This window comes from Gasterosteus aculeatus, chromosome 1 (assembly GCF_964276395.1).
Source record: "Gasterosteus aculeatus chromosome 1, fGasAcu3.hap1.1, whole genome shotgun sequence".
Classification (NCBI taxonomy): Eukaryota; Metazoa; Chordata; class Actinopteri; order Perciformes; family Gasterosteidae; genus Gasterosteus; species Gasterosteus aculeatus.
Genome location: NC_135688.1, coordinates 13,250,410 through 13,265,927, shown reverse-complemented (window position 1 = coordinate 13,265,927; position 15,518 = coordinate 13,250,410). Strand labels below are relative to the sequence as shown.

Below are 15,518 nucleotides of genomic sequence, written 5' to 3'. Positions count from 1 at the left end.
TCCAGCTTATGCTTGTGTTTGAACGCCAAGCTCCTTTTGAATGCTTGGGTGTCTTCCAACAAAACGTCAGCCGTAGCATGAAAGTCTGCATTGTCACATTGTTTCCCACTGTTTGCAAGATTCACACAAAGGATTCTGTTATCGTTAAATACATCTGAAAATGTGTCCTCAGCAGTAAGTATGTAACGGATGTGATGGAGATCTAGTCGCAACCTCTCAGCGTTTTTAAAGCATATACATTTGTCTTATCCAAGCATGTGAGAATCAGCTGACTTGGAAGGATTTCATCCTCTGCACAACCCTCAGTGCTAATAGGTGAAAGTAAAGTGCAAAGTGACCACCTAATCTGTGTAGAGAATGTGACCCTTAAACTAAACCTTGGAGGGGGGGCTGCAGGAACAAAATCCCATTTAATCAAAAGACCACAGTGCAGAAATGTGCAGGTCTTTCATGGTGTCGGAGTGTACAGTATGGAAACGTTGACAGAAAGAATGATGTCAGTTTAGATCGGAGTTAGACCTGTTGAGTTTTAGATTTTCAATTTATCCAGCTTTGATTAAATATTTCCAGCTGAGATGAGAATATGCACAATAACCCACCCATCAACACCTTCAAAACTCAATGTCTCAATGTCAGATCTAGCTTGAAAAAACCTAACTGTAAAAAACCTATTGCTGTTTGCTGCTGTTTGTACTTATTTATTGTACATATTTATTGTATGGAGGTTGTAACAAACTCTCATCTAGAAAATGATTAAGTATATTACCCACAGGAAAGATAGCTTTGTTTATTGTGTTTATTCCATCATTAGATATAAACATGGGCTCTTCTAGATAGGCTAATCATTTGTCAATTTTATTATAGACATGCAGAAAACAGAATTACAAAACATGATTCTCGCATTACAATCAAGCCTCTTTGCATTTTGGCGCTTGAAATGCTGAAGCAGAAACGATCATACTTTTTAAATACATTTTGTATGTAGACGTTTATCTGATCGACAGGAGCTAGCCTACCAAGCTAAGTTTTCTTCCAGCCTTTCTAGTTGCACCACATGGCTCACTGCTGTCTGACAGACAGTGCGGCTTTCCTCCTCTTCTTCCTGGTGAATTGGGCTTTGGCTCTATCAATGGATAACTGCATCGGACGCATGATGGTAGTGGCTGAGGTGATCCCGTGCGCTTGCTCCTTGATCTGTAGATTGAGCACTTTGGTGGTTGCAACGTTAAGTGGCGTGGGCGAAAGAGTCATTAGTGCATCTTCAGTCTGTTTGGGGATGGATGCTCCATCTGTGAGTAATGCAACCTTGGCTTTCATGTGTGGTCTTCTCTGCTGCTGGATTCTCTGCCTGTGTCGTTGTGCAACGACAGAAGGGGCTGCCGTGACGGCGGTAAAAAGCATCCACTCGCTGTGACCGTCTGTTCCCCCTGCAGAGGCGCTGTGAGGGCGTTTCACTGCGTCACTCTTCTCTTGAGTTGTGACAATAGGAATCACATTTTCAGAGCCATTGGGAAAAAGTGGATTTTCACTCAAAAGAGGAACGACTGTTTTCCTCCTTCTGCTTCTCGGTCCTTTCAGCTTTTGTCTTTTCCGAACAGTAAAATTGGGAGCCGTAGCTCGGACGGTCGTCTTACCCGTGTAAACGTCCATCCTGTGTGAAACCTTTCTCTCTGCGGCGGACACCGACGGCACGGTGGGAGCCCCAGTGAGAGGGATCACTTTCAGATTGTCCGTGGAGGAATTTTCTTGGGCAGCGGCCACAATGGAGGAAGCAGAGTTGAGTTTCCTCCTTTTCTTCCTCCCCTTTCTGTCTCCTCTCTCCTTTGACCTGTTCCTTTTGACATTGGGGAATCTAATGGGGGTACTGGCAGTGCTGACAACAGAGCTTTGTTGCTCAGGCCGGGCTGTTTGGGTTTTGGTGGTGGCGGTGGGGGGAAAAACTACTCCTACATTGTTTGTTGTGTTCATATCCAGCTCTGTAGAAGGAGGAAGAGAGATGTTCTTGGTCTTCTTTTTCCGTCCCTTTCTGTGCTTTCTGCTGTGTCCTTTATGTGTACTAACAGCTGCTGGTGGAGACGGAATGGTTTCTTCTGAGGACTCTGCTGGTTTCCTCTGGACTGTTGTAGGTGACGTAATGGAAACAATCTCCTTATCTATCGAAGGTTCATCCTTCATCACTTCATTAAAAGGCTCTTCTTTTTCTTCCATCTTATGTTCTCTGTCATCAACTCTGTTTCTACTTGACTGCTGGTGTTGGTGTTGCTCCGCCATGACGTTACTCAGAGCGATGACTTCTTCAGCTTTGCTGCCAGAGGGTGAAACTGCAGCCCCTTCTTCTGCTTTCTGTTTTCTCTTCCTGCCCTTTCCCTTTGGCTTTTTGTTGGTTTTCTTCTTCCTCCCTGTGTTCTTCCTCTTCTTCTTCTCTGAGCTTTGCGACTCGCTCTTGCTGGAGTCGGCGGTGGAGCTTTGAGAGGTGGAGACGGTGGCGAGGACCTTGATGAAGTCCTCGGCGGCGGTGACAACGTTTCTTAGAGAAGGCTCTTCGGGGCCCGACATTGGGGACTGTGTTGTACTCTCGGGTTTCACATCATCTTTGCTCTTCTCAGAGTCTTCCGTCTTGGAAGGAGGCAACGGCAGAGCATCAATGGCGTCGATCCCACCAAAGTCGTACGGGACGGCCTCTCTCAGCACAGCAATGGGAAACTTCTCATAACGTTTACACCTGCAAAAGAACAACCGGAGGGGTTGTGTCATGAAATCAGAAAGAAATACAGCTCAGTACATAGAAAATCTACATTTTGGTTCTTATTTTAACGCCAAGGAACATTGATACTTACAGGCCGTACCAGTGACGCTCTGCACACTGATCTTCATATGCAAGCTCAAAGCAAGGCACACCAATGACGTTGAAGAACGCTTGACCAACTACCCTGGAAGATGTGTCGTTGACTTTCCTCAGGCAATCTTTCAACCTAATGAGAACAGAAAGTCAGGTTCATTATTGTCTTTTCCTGCAGTTTGACAGGTAGGAGCAGAGTTACTGCATAAAAGGACGTAGACACGTTAGCTTAGTTTAACTTGTTACCACCATTTCTCTCCTGCAAATATGAAGTATCTAACGAGTTGTTCCAGACTTAGTTTAAAGAAAGGGGCTATTGAAAAAGCTAAATCCCTTTCTTCAACCTACTTGTATTGATTTAGTAAAAAGGATCTTGTCAGTCTCCCTTTCTCAAGCAGATCCTGGCCTCTCAATTTAACAAAGACTCGGGGGAGGACTTTAAACGAGAGTCCCAGACTCCACGTACGGTTTCAGATCCAAACCTCGACAGAGTAAAAAGGTCAATGATCCGGCTCGACGGCCCAATCATACTACATAAATTCTTACTCAACAACTGTGGTAAACAGGACATTTATTATTATTTATTTTTATATAGTTGTAACATTCAAATTATTACTTTTAAACTGGGGTGATAGTCAATGAAAAATGTTAATAAAAATGTTTTATATGAATTAATTACTGTTTGCAACTTGTGCATCACCTCATTTAGTTGTGATATTCTTAAGCAGTTGGTTTTGAAACAAAATAGGTTGATTCATTCAAAAGAGAAAACTGTGCTTTATTTATTTATTTTTCCTCGATAGATAATCATATTTACATTGTTATGCTGTCGTTCCTACTTCTTTTTTTGCGCGCGTTAGTTGTACATTTGCTTAAGAGGAATACTCACGCATCATCACAGGCACAATGGCAGATGGAGTGCCACTTGAAATTAGTGTGGCCATAATTGGAGGAGAAGGCGTGGATGACGTGAGGACAGTGGTCATGAATACGGCAGCAGCTGTCGGTCTTTGCAAATTCTCCTGCAACGAAGGAGTTTATTATCATTACCACGCATTCATCGAATTAACTTACTTGAATATATTGAATTCATAAAACCCACCCAGTTGGTCATAATGATCCGCCATGTTTCCAGCTCCACACCATAGCGTGCCGGGATAAGTGAAGCCTCTCTTGGATCTTTTAAAAACCTTGTCCGGCCGCTGCGAGTCATCGCCCTTCACCACCGTGCCTCTGCGCTCCGACCTCTCTTTAAACTCCCGGCACATCCGCTTGGCTTCATCCGTGCGCGCAAAACGCGCCTCCATCTGTTGGTCGGCTCTGTGTTCTTTCAGTCCCAACCTGCACTCGTGCATGAACGACTTCACCTGCATCTGGTTCGCTGTGACCGAACAGTTTCCAAACATCCCGGTGGGGCTGATGACGGATCGCACCACCTCGGCTCCGTCTGACACCTGGTAGAGGAAGCTCTCCCGCACGGTGGACATTTTGGCACAAAAGGTGCCGTTGAGCATGGAGAACATCTGTTTGCTCTCCTTCTCTGCGTCCAAAGCTCGACTCAGGAGGTCGCCCTTAACGAAGTTTCTGTCAAGATAAGACAGAAAGACAAAGAAGACCGACCACATGATGCGGCGAGTGGCACTTTCAGCACCATGCGTAACGGAGACAGCTCCTGGAGGTTGTCCGGCGCTCCCGAGCAGCCCGCTCACTTTTAAGGCGAATCACAAGTGGTGTGATTATCAATGCGAGAAAAAAAAAGCAACGCTGGGAGGAGTCAGTCGAATTAACCTCTTTAGATTCACAGGACCGGGCAGGGTTTCCATTATCAGCCGCGGAGCGCGGACACAATCCGAGAGTAGATACAGTAGCCAACTGTATCTCAACGTGGGTTAATTTGTTGCTGTAGATCATGACCCCCCTTCCCCCAACACACACACACCACCAGTCGGCACCTTCCATTGCCCAGCGAGATGACCCCGAGTTACCTCCCAACCCCCTCAGCTCAACCCCGCCCCCCCAGGAAAGCGGAGATTTACTTTGGGAACGCGCATGGAGGAGGTTCTATTTTACCCCCGCTTTCCATGGTAACTGGCATGTGGTGATTGTGCCAACCCGGGAGATTGGACATCTTTCAAATGCCACAAAACAGGCAGTGAATTGGTGCTGACCTAAATCACAACGCAGGGACGAAGTCTTTCATTGTGGAATGTGGCGAAATGTTGGCGCCGTCGCACGCAAACCGCACAGACTGGGGGGCCTCAGGAGCCCAAGAGTTGATATTTTCCACTGTTGAGGTGTCCTGAGTATAAGACTATCAGCCGAATTATACCAAAAGTAGTTCAATTAGTTTCAAAATTCAATCAGTCTGTTATTAATGATATTTCTTATTTGTCTAGTGCCCTATCTTCTTTGTTCTAAAACAGTTTGTTTGTTTTCTGCATTTCATGATGATAAAAACCATCTAGCAACTGCTTTTTATAATGTATATCACAGTTCTCGGTGTTCGGGTTTTGTTGTACTCGTGAGGACCAAATAAGATTGTAAAATATATTAAAATTGAGTTTCCTGAATTGTGACCTTTTGGTACATTGTTTTAAAATGTAACAACAGCATTCTAGATCGGGCCTATTGCAGCGGCGTTGTTGCTGCACTTTTCATGATCAGGAAAAGTGTTTCGTGCGTGTTTTTTTTTGATGATCTATCTGACCTATAGCTCCATATATATGGTGGCTTGCATTTGAAAGGTCTCACGTCTGCTCAGAAAACGACACACAGCAAATTCCTCTACATGTTCTGAACAAGTGGCTGTTCCCAAGAAAGAAAACCTTGTCAGGTTGGGTTTCTAATCAGCCGAGTTGTGTCACATGGCATGGTCTTAGCCCTCAGAGGCGGAGATCCAGCCTACTCAAGGCTCTAAAATCGGATTGTTGGAAGGCGGAGAGAAATGATGTCAAATCACCAGATGCAACATTCGACAAGATCTTGAGGGAGGGGTGGGGAGGTGTCTTTTGAATTCAAGTGCAGTGCAACAGAGGGAAAGGGGGGAAATGAGGCTGAGAACTTCCATGTGGAGAACAGCGCACGGTGAAACAGAAAGGTGACACTGGATGAAATATGTATCGTCTTTATTCCTGCTGGGCGAAGCTGCTTTCAGCCAGGTGCAAAATGATTCTTGCAAAGTTAAGAGATATAATGTTACCTCATCAGTATTTTTGCTGTATGTAATTCTAAAGACATTCATACATTATTTGACCGGCTAGAAACATTTAGATTCAGAAGAGCCTAATTTATAAATTAATATATATAGCATGAAAGATCATTTTTGGTTAACAGACATTGACATTCTATGTATTTTCAGAAATGTTTAATGGCAGCATGAAGTTTAAGCGACTGCTTCAATTTAAAGCAAATGATCTGAAAGGAGTTCAAGCATTAAATTGTAATACATATGTAAAGGAAACCAACGGCAAGAACGCTATTACGGTAAAAGCCTGTATGGGATTGATAGCAGACAACCTCAGAGAATATCACAACAATTCTCAAATAAAAGCCCTTTAAAGTATTATTCATGAGCCAAATTCCTTCTACATGCTCTTTTGATTTGAAAGAAAAAGGTCAATAGTTACTAATACATAATAGGCTATACATCTTCAGAATAATAGCTCACTCCATTCAGCTCAGACAATATTGGGACTCTTTGATTTCAATTTAAAAAAATCATGAGCTAATTTCCAATCACATTCACCAGCCAACCATTTCTCAATTTTCAAATTAGATTTAAAAGGAAATGGTCACATGATCACGACGTCTCTGGGGGCTCAGGCTATATTGCTGGGAAGAAAGGCACCGACCAGAACCAGAGCCAGGACCAGGACGTTGTGGGACTGACTGCAGGACCCCAGCTGCAGTGACGGACATATTTTCATGTCCGGTGGTCGGAGACACTTCCACTTTAGTTCACATGGACTGGAAAAAATCAACAAAACTGAAAGTTCCTCATACAGTTCATAATGTTGTATTTCGGCTTGTTTCAGGTGCCCCCAGGTGGCCATACAACATCATTTCATCAGCCTAAGTTAAAGTTAAAACAATACTCAGACAGACACAATTGTTATTATGGAGACAAATATATCAACTTAGCTTCATTACCTTACCCAAATTTTTACAAAGATGTTTCAAAATGAAAAAAATGGCATGTATGCGTCAAGATTACTTAAGGTTCATTTATTTGCTGATACACATGAGACAGAAACGGTGGGAAAATAATTGATGGAAGAAAGGTGAACACCTCAGCACAGCTTGGACTCTGGGATGAAATTCCAGATCTGTTTATTTAACAACTACAATAACTTTTTTCGTCTGAGAATATACTGTAAAATAATGGGTTTTGTTGCTGCAGCTGGGAGCATGATGGTAAGCTGAGTTTCTTTTTACATCCTCTGGGGATTCCCAACAACTGAGACAAGCGTGAGAGGAAAAATTAACATTTTTAAAGTATCATTGTCCTCAAACCTTCTCCAGTGCAGTGTTGATATCAATTAGTATCAAGTACAGAGTTGGATTGTCTGTGTTTGCACAACATCCACCTAAAACTATCATTTATTGACAGGAATTGAGGTATTTGGAAGAGTCCTTAGAAGTACACAAATCTCTGATGTAATAATGTTTTGTAAAGAATTCAAATTGATAGTAATGCTTAAGGACTAAAAAACAATCAGTCCACATTACTAACTTTACTAAGCATAGAAAGCCGAGTGAACTAGTAAAAAATGCAACATAATAATGCTTCATCCATCCACAGCACAAAGGGCCTCTTTCACAAATATCAATTAATTCATTTAAAATAGGCCTAGCACACTTTATACACCAATTCAAAGTGCTTTACAAATGAGCAGAGGTGTAGGTGTAATGCAACGGTTCCCAAACTCAAGAATGCCGCGGCCCAATTTGAAATCTGAAAATCTTTTGCGGCCCACCCAAACCTTTAATCACAACTCTGATCAAAACATAAACTAGGGATGATTAAATGACCTTAAGAATTTAACCCATTAAAAATGTATTAACTGACAATGTATGTTTTGTATACCATTTTCTCAGGAGCTCATATATATTTACTTTAATACTACAAGAGGGCGCCCCATTTGACATTGTTTTGTTTGGCAGCGCCTTTTGTTGAATAACGACAGCCGGGACAAGAGCAGCCGTTTCGAGCGAACGGATCAAAAATAGGTCAGATAAAAGAATAACACGTGATTTAAATCCTAAATATTTTTGTATTAATTTCTAACTTTCCAAAATTGAAAATTAAAAACATTTTATTTATTTATTGTAAATGACCTCTCGCGGCCCACCTGCAGTACCTTCGCGGCCCACACTTTGGGAATCGCTGGTGTAGTGTGTATTTAATAAAACAGACATACAATATGTGTAAAATAATAAAAATAATTAGTTGCAAAATTATAAAGGGAGAGAAATATTCCATTGTAAATTAGAACGGTAGAAAACGGTATAACTACTTATTTTGTGCAAACATGTCAGCTCTCAATTGTGTGTGAGAGTGCTCTTCTGTTCTTACCTAAGAACAAAAATATCAAATAAGAAAACATTGGTGAATGCCAGAATCTTTGTGAAAACTGCGGAAGTTGGGGTAAAGCACACATTTGTTCTTAAGAGCATTTGGTGAATGAGGCCCAATGCTTTTGCCAGATGAGGGACATTTTTGCATCTTGGCTCATTTTTTGGAACTGCACTTTTTAAGCACTTATGTTGCTATTACCACAATGCTAATGTTACATGTTGGCCAGGGGCTTGGGCTTCTAATAAGGTAAGTATCACAATCAGTAACTAATTTCAACTTGTTAACAAGACCCTCCCATTCCTCCCACTGCAAGGTGAGACGTGTCGCCCCTTCGTCCACGCTGCCCTTCATTCATCGCAGTTTCTCTGGCAGCAGGCGTGACGTCTTCTTTGGTCAAACGGACGTGTCAGTCGCTCCCGCAGACAGACACAAAGGATGGTAACTTTTTCTATGATGGCACCTAACACAAAAAGACCCTCGTTTGCCTGGCTGGACCCTTCCACACTATACAGCAACTCCCAGGTTTGGGCGGGGGAGGGATTTCTACTTACTCTACTAAGTCTTCTACTTTACACAGTCGCCCTTCTGATAGAATTTGTCTCTTAACTTATATCCAACAGAAAAATACAATCCGTCTGTCCACATTTTGCATGTTGTGCACTAACTGTATTTGCACTTCCTTTAGTGTCTTGCAAACTGTGGGAAAGTCCTTTTAACAGAAAACACTATTGACCTGGTTGCTGGGATAAATGCAATGGGATTCATTCTTAGTATGAAAAGCACACCGATGCACTTGAAGAAGGAAAGTACATTGTAGTTGGTTGAAGGGTAGAAAGACACTTGGTGTCCAACACTAATTTTACTTCCACTTACAAAGGTCAGGATACCTAAACCCCAACTCAAATGACTAAATACAGATATCTTGACTAGATCTTGCTCATGCTATTATCATTTTCAGTTTGCACTGCAGGTAAGCAACCAAAGTTACTTTGGATGACTGTTTCTGAAAAAGGATTTTCAGGTGAGTCTGTTGCTGCAGCCCCTCGGAAAAGCATCCATAACAAGTGGCTCACTAACCCAAACCAGAAGTACACAGACTACACAGGCAGAAACAACACTGTGGAAGTAAGACTGGGTGTGCTAACACCAGGTTATATATCTTTTTACCATTCAACCATGTCAGTTATTTCTCTTGAGGAAATTAATGTTTTCCGGCTGGTAATTTTTGGACACCAGATGGTTGTTACAGAAACATCTTAATGTACATATTTTTTTAAAGTTTAACTTCACAAGGATATCAGTCAGTTTAAACCTCTGCTATGTTGTTTTTGTAAGTATTCAGTCTTGTAATGGGATCATTTCTGCCCTGCCACCAAATTTCTGGAATTTAAGAGCAGTATTAGGCGTGGCAAGAATGAGAGAAAGCTTGAATGTAATGCTGAGCTGTATTTCTGTTTAAAACTTAGATATAAGCAGAATTTAAACACATTGATTTGAAGATAAACTTGATAAATTTTCATAATCAAGCAATTTATTTGTCGACTTATTTTTATTTTACAATGTATTATTTACAATATATTAATGATTTCCTTTAAATACTATATTTGGTGGTTGACATGTTTGTCCTTTCTGCAGGAAAATTGTTGTATTGTATTTGATTTGTAGTTAACTTGCATTTCCATTTAATGTATAAAGTATTCTTCTAATCCTAACTAAATAACTGTTGAAATGTTTTACTTTTTTAATATATAGTTTTATTACATGTAAAACATGAGCTATTTTAAAGAAAATAAATGCTTAAACCAGTACAGTATTTCATTTTTTTAAATAAAAAAATGGATTATTCGAATTCAGTCATTTTAAACAAAAAGCAAAAAGTACCTATGAAAGATAAAGTCTAAAAGTCAGCATCTACAACAATGAATCTGGGTCGGGAGCTCTGAAAGGTCAAAAAACAAATGTGAGGGGCCATGAGATAACTAAGCAGAAAAATACCTGTTCAGTGTTTCTTCAGATTGTTGCTTGTTTCTTAAGAATTACTGCAGAATATTTTAGGTTAGGGCCATCTCGTCTACAGTCTATCGTCATGAAAAGAGGTTACTTGACATTTGTGGTGAAGAAAAATCTTAATGGTTTAACAAAAATAAAGCAGCGAGACTGAATATTTAAGCATCCTCAGTCACTCTTTGGCATCTCCGCAGTAACAGAACAGTCATTCTGAGCATAATTCCTGCGTCACTGTAACTCTAGACAAGCTCAACTGAGCAATACCACAAGAATCCACATCCCACAGAGCAGAAATCTTTCCAGGCCAAGAAAAACTAAACTCAAAGATTTCAGGAAGTCAAACTCCAGCGTCCCTCCTCCTGCCTCCACCGCAGAAATACCTCCAGTCTTTTCCCTCATTTTCCCTCATCAAGTCTGTACCTTCGACTAAACGTCTGCCGCCATCCTTACTGACAGCAGTTTGTCTGCTTCTTCTTTGATGAAGCGTACACATTGTTTGAAGTGCTGTTAATTCCTGAAACAAATAAATATCAGGGAGGTTAAAACTATGGGACCAATGAGAAAGTTTTTTCGTCATCGCAGGGATATTTCGCATACTCACTGACGACGCCCCCAATTTGCCTCGGACCACTTTTCTCCAACTCGGCAAGAACGTTGGTCTCAAAGGCCAACGAAGCGACTCGAAAGAAAAACTCTTTGACGTTTTCTCCTACGGCAAGGAGGAAATCTTGGTCAGTTAGGGCTGCAGGAAAAATAAAAGGTGCCACACCCAACTCCCTGATTACTAGACTCTGGTTTAAGGATAAAATGTTAATTGAATAATTACTCTTGTGCGCTCCAAATCATAGCTTTTTAGTGGAATTATAAATAATAAACATATTGTTTTGTTATTAAACTACAAGCTACTTACAAGTTACTAATTCTCTTCTCTGCTTTTTTTTTCTCTCTTACCGTATCTTCGAAAACAAAAATGTCTGTTTCAGAGGATTAGTCTTTATAGAGAATATGGACTAGTAAAAGTGAAAAATAAATGCTCAATCCCTAGAACTATAAAAATGTACACAACAAATTGAAAAATAAGCCCTGTTGACACAATTACTGTCCTCTGAATATGGAAATCAAACAGCTTTGATCAATGCTGAATACCAAAGGCATGTTTTTGACATACAGTAACTATTCAAACCTCTGGGAGTAAACCTCACAATGTAATCAATCAAAAAATAAATATGGGCTATTAAAAAATAAAAGACCTTCTGCCCCCAAAGAAATTGGACCATACTGCCTTCAGACAAAAAGAAAAAATATACTCTTTCCCTTTTTTGACGACACCCTATGGACTCTGAGTCCCATAACTGTATTTGATCCAAACCCTCACCGGTCAGCGAGGACACGGCCCAGTACTCCGCTCGCATCTCATGTGCTAGTTTGAGGGCATCTTGTTCAATCTGAGAATACTGTGCAGGGGACTGTAGGAGAGACCAGAGAAGACCATGTTATTTATTATTGTGTATTCTATAAAATGGTAGAATGAATTAAAAGCTAGCGGTTTCCAACTCCTTGCTTTGGCCATATTTAGTTTTCTGACATATTCATTCTAATGCAAAGAAGTTCACTCAAGGACAAGAGAATAACTCTTTAAATAAAAAATGAATAAATGACAAAATCTGATAATCTATGTTAAGAGACAAAACAAATGATTAAATATTCTCTAAAAATCATAAAATAAGAGGCATAGTTCAAAAAGTTCAACAAAAGTATAGAACTTATTGAAATAAGTTTGGTTAATGAATCCATTAGTAATGTCAAAGAAATGTCCATAGTTTCGGCCACTAACAGAAGTACATGAAGTAAAGGGCGGGTAAGATACATTATTACTGAACTCCGAGTACACAAATGCCTCGAGTTGAAGTCCAAACTATTTCCACCTGACTTCACAGGCATGCCGCCTTCAAACAATACCCAGACGTACACTCAGGTCTTTCTTGGTGCCAACAAGGAACAGCTGAACAGCAGTGGGGTCGTTCTCCCGCAGGGCGTCTTCAAGCCACTGTCTGCAGAAAGAACAAGACCAGATCAAGTCCCCCAGCTGGGGGTGAAAACCTGCTCCGAAATCTGCTCCTTGTGAACGAGCTCACCTCACGTGGCCCAAAGAGGCGACGTCGTTTACGTCGAACGCTATAATCACGACTGGAAGGAAGACAATGTGTTAAATGAATTAACGGTTTCAAACGCACAGGTTCTAGTAGTGTTACGTATCCACGGCTTCCTTTGCGTTCATGGACAGAGAAGAGCTTTAACATCAGCAGAGAAATCTCTCACCCTGGGCTCCTCTGTAGTACGTGGAAGCGATGCACTTGAACCTCTCCTGGCCTGCAGTGTCCCAGCTGTCAAACAGGGACGGACATTTTAGCAACGTCGCATCAGACGGACTTGAGCGGCAAGTAAGATGGTGACGATCATATTGGACTTACAGCTGAAGGCTGAATGGAACGCCGAGCACCTCAAAGCGCTCCATCTCAAAGTCAACACCGATCGTTGCCTTGTAGTTTTTATCAAAAGCATCTTTGCAAAACCTGAAAACATAAAAAGCTTTTTACCCTAAACAGTAATATATGAATATATATATATATATACATATATATATATATATATGATATAGATATCGGTACTCTGCTTAATGTTGCATTGTTTCATATATCATGTAATTGAATTATTCCCAAAGCTTTAACTTGTAGCCTGCAGTGAAATGTTACAGCTTGAGGAGGTGGGATACATTTTAACAGGGTCATTTACTGTTGGATAGTTACTGTATATCATATTTTCATGGACCGTATGTTTTGTTAAACATGATCTGTAAAGTAACAAATCCAGCTGCCAGCTAAATATAAGTTAGTAGAGTAAAACATATTATAGTTGTCTCTGAAAATGTGTGAGTAGAAATTTATAGTAGCAATTGAAATACGGAAAAACTGTACTTGAGTAAATATATTTGGCCTCGGTATTTAATGTAGATTTGTTCCTACACTTCCTCGAGTTATTTATCTCCAGAACTGCGACGGTGCCGGCGTTTGAGCTTACCGATTAATCAAACAGGTTTTCCCCACAGCCAGGTCACCCACAACAATGACCTTAGAGATTTTAAATCTGCTGAGAAGAACAAAAGGGAGATCCAACATGTAAATGGGTGGCACAGAGACGTTGCATCATCGGGCTGCCGGTGGCTGCGCCTCACCCCACGGTGCCGGTCCGCTGCTCCTGACAGGCCGTCTTCACTTTGCTGTTGAAGTCGTCGGCGGTGTGAAAGGCCGCCTCTTCCCTGAAATACTGCAGGAGCGGACGAGGAATTAGTCGGTGTGTTTCAGGGGGATGGTTACGACTGCACGCACGACAGCATATACGGCTTTTTACCCGAGGGAGCTGTGCCACGATACGGTCCTTTCGGACCGGAGGAAGAACGCTCATGGCTGAAACTCGGAGAGACATGAAGCTTTCAGGTGGATGTTAAGTGGAGGGACACGACGCGAGCTGGACAGAGAGAGAAAACATGGGTTTAGAAATCGGTTTCTGCTGCAGTGAATGAGTTTTAGGCCCGAACATCAGACTCGGTGCCAACTCTTACTTTTGCTACTGGAAGTAAAACTGATGCAACATGAAGCTTATAATGACACGAAAACAAAATTCTCTTTGAAAAGAAATGGAAGGATTTGCTGCTTCTCTGCCTGTTGACAAGGTGGTTGTAAACGGACTAATGGACGTTTTTTTACTATCAGACCCTTTATATAGAGATTCATCCCAAAATTGTGTTTACATTTTTACATCTAAACCTGAAATCATTTTGAATGACTGTTTAAGTCCCTCATTTAAGAATCTTATATCATCTACTTGAAACGTTATTTTTTAAACAGCACAAAAAAGGACTCACAGTGTCGTATTGGCTCACATTCAATTTGCGCTCGCTCATGTTCTCTTCCTGCCACCTTTTTTTTTTAATTTGTTTAACTTCACCAAACAATCACAACAGTCTTTATTTCCCCCCAATTGAACACACACACACATATTCAGCTCACTGAAAAAATAAAGAGAGCAGCCCAGTCAATTTAGTAACAACAACAAACTGCAGTGAGGGAAAATATCTGTTATCTATTGTAGCAACAGGAACACATGCAGAGCCAGACAACTGTAATCGGAGTTGATCCACTTACTCTGCAGATGGGTTTTTAATCCTCTTGCTCATCAAAGCTTCTGGCAATAAAGAAGAAGAAGAGGAGGAGGAGTTTGATTTGCTTCACCACTAAACGGAAACTTCATTCCTTTATTTTACATCCAATCGCCATTTTGAGCATATAATTAACTCTGTAAAGTTCCACGTTACGAAAGAAACAGGAGTGAAAGTAACACGCACGTGATTCATTTAAAGTAAAAACAGCGTGTCTGAGCCTGTGAAGTTAAACGCACCTCATGGAGACGGACTCCGGTGTTTCGGTCTTCTGCTCCCCGCAGAAAACGCGTCGTACCGGGATGCAGACCGGTGCAGACTCACAGTCCGCCGTGATCGCGGTGATCGCAGCTCAGATCGATCCACGGAAGCAGGAGGAGAAGCGGACTGAAGCCGCTGTGGCTGCTGACTCAAGATTCCTGGATTTGGGTTTTTTTTTTTTCCTCCCAGATTTTCTCTTCTCGGTCCCCTGCTGGAGGAAATGAGGAATGATCGGACATTTTTGAAAGGAAAAACAAGCCCTGTCCATCCATCTTTTCTCCATCTAACTATCTATCCATCTATCCATCTATCCATTTATCCATTTATCCATCGATCCATCGACCCGTCTATAAATTGGGCATTTATTGTTTCCTTTTATTTTTATTCTCCGTATTTACTATGTATGCATGATCATTCATACTTGTCCTTTAACACCTTTTTACGTTAGTGTTTCTATAATACATACGCTATATTGTCCTACTTCTCTGCATGCTCATGTCTTTGTTATTCGTAAAGCGTTTTCTCTCTGTAAGTTACATTTGTCGACAGCAGAGGGCGCTCCAGCTTTGTTTTCACTGACCTCGTTGTCAAAACTAGTTCCAACTGTGTGTCTGTGT

At 41.2% G+C, this 15,518-nt stretch overlaps 2 protein-coding genes across 5 annotated transcripts; both read right to left on the bottom strand.

Moving 5' to 3' along the window:
• Positions 1-782: 782 nt before the first annotated feature.
• On the bottom strand, positions 783-4,803 carry proca1 (protein interacting with cyclin A1). The gene is made up of 4 exons (XM_040187961.2): positions 3,942-4,803; positions 3,729-3,861; positions 2,838-2,972; positions 783-2,722 (listed from the first exon to the last, which is right to left on the bottom strand). The coding sequence occupies exons 1-4, from the start codon at positions 4,462-4,464 to the stop codon at positions 1,060-1,062; spliced, it is 2,454 nt and encodes an 817-aa protein (XP_040043895.2). The 5' UTR covers positions 4,465-4,803; the 3' UTR covers positions 783-1,059.
• A 5,345-nt stretch (positions 4,804-10,148) lies between these two features.
• LOC120827337 (ras-related protein Rab-34) lies at positions 10,149-15,114 on the bottom strand. 4 transcript variants are annotated; one of them, XM_040190192.2, is made up of 12 exons: positions 14,880-15,114; positions 14,627-14,666; positions 13,833-13,949; positions 13,657-13,748; positions 13,503-13,568; positions 12,896-12,997; positions 12,744-12,808; positions 12,560-12,611; positions 12,394-12,475; positions 11,800-11,890; positions 11,026-11,133; positions 10,149-10,938 (listed from the first exon to the last, which is right to left on the bottom strand). In XM_040190192.2, exons 3-12 carry the CDS (start codon positions 13,905-13,907, stop codon positions 10,871-10,873), a joined length of 801 nt encoding a protein of 266 aa, XP_040046126.1. In that variant the 5' UTR covers positions 13,908-13,949; positions 14,627-14,666; positions 14,880-15,114; the 3' UTR covers positions 10,149-10,870. The 4 variants fall into 4 exon arrangements, with proteins under 4 accessions (XP_040046126.1, XP_040046124.1, XP_040046127.1 ...); XM_040190190.2 differs by having other exon boundaries at positions 13,503-13,571; positions 14,880-15,109; XM_040190193.2 differs by having other exon boundaries at positions 14,627-14,663; positions 14,880-15,085.
• Positions 15,115-15,518: the final 404 nt, after the last annotated feature.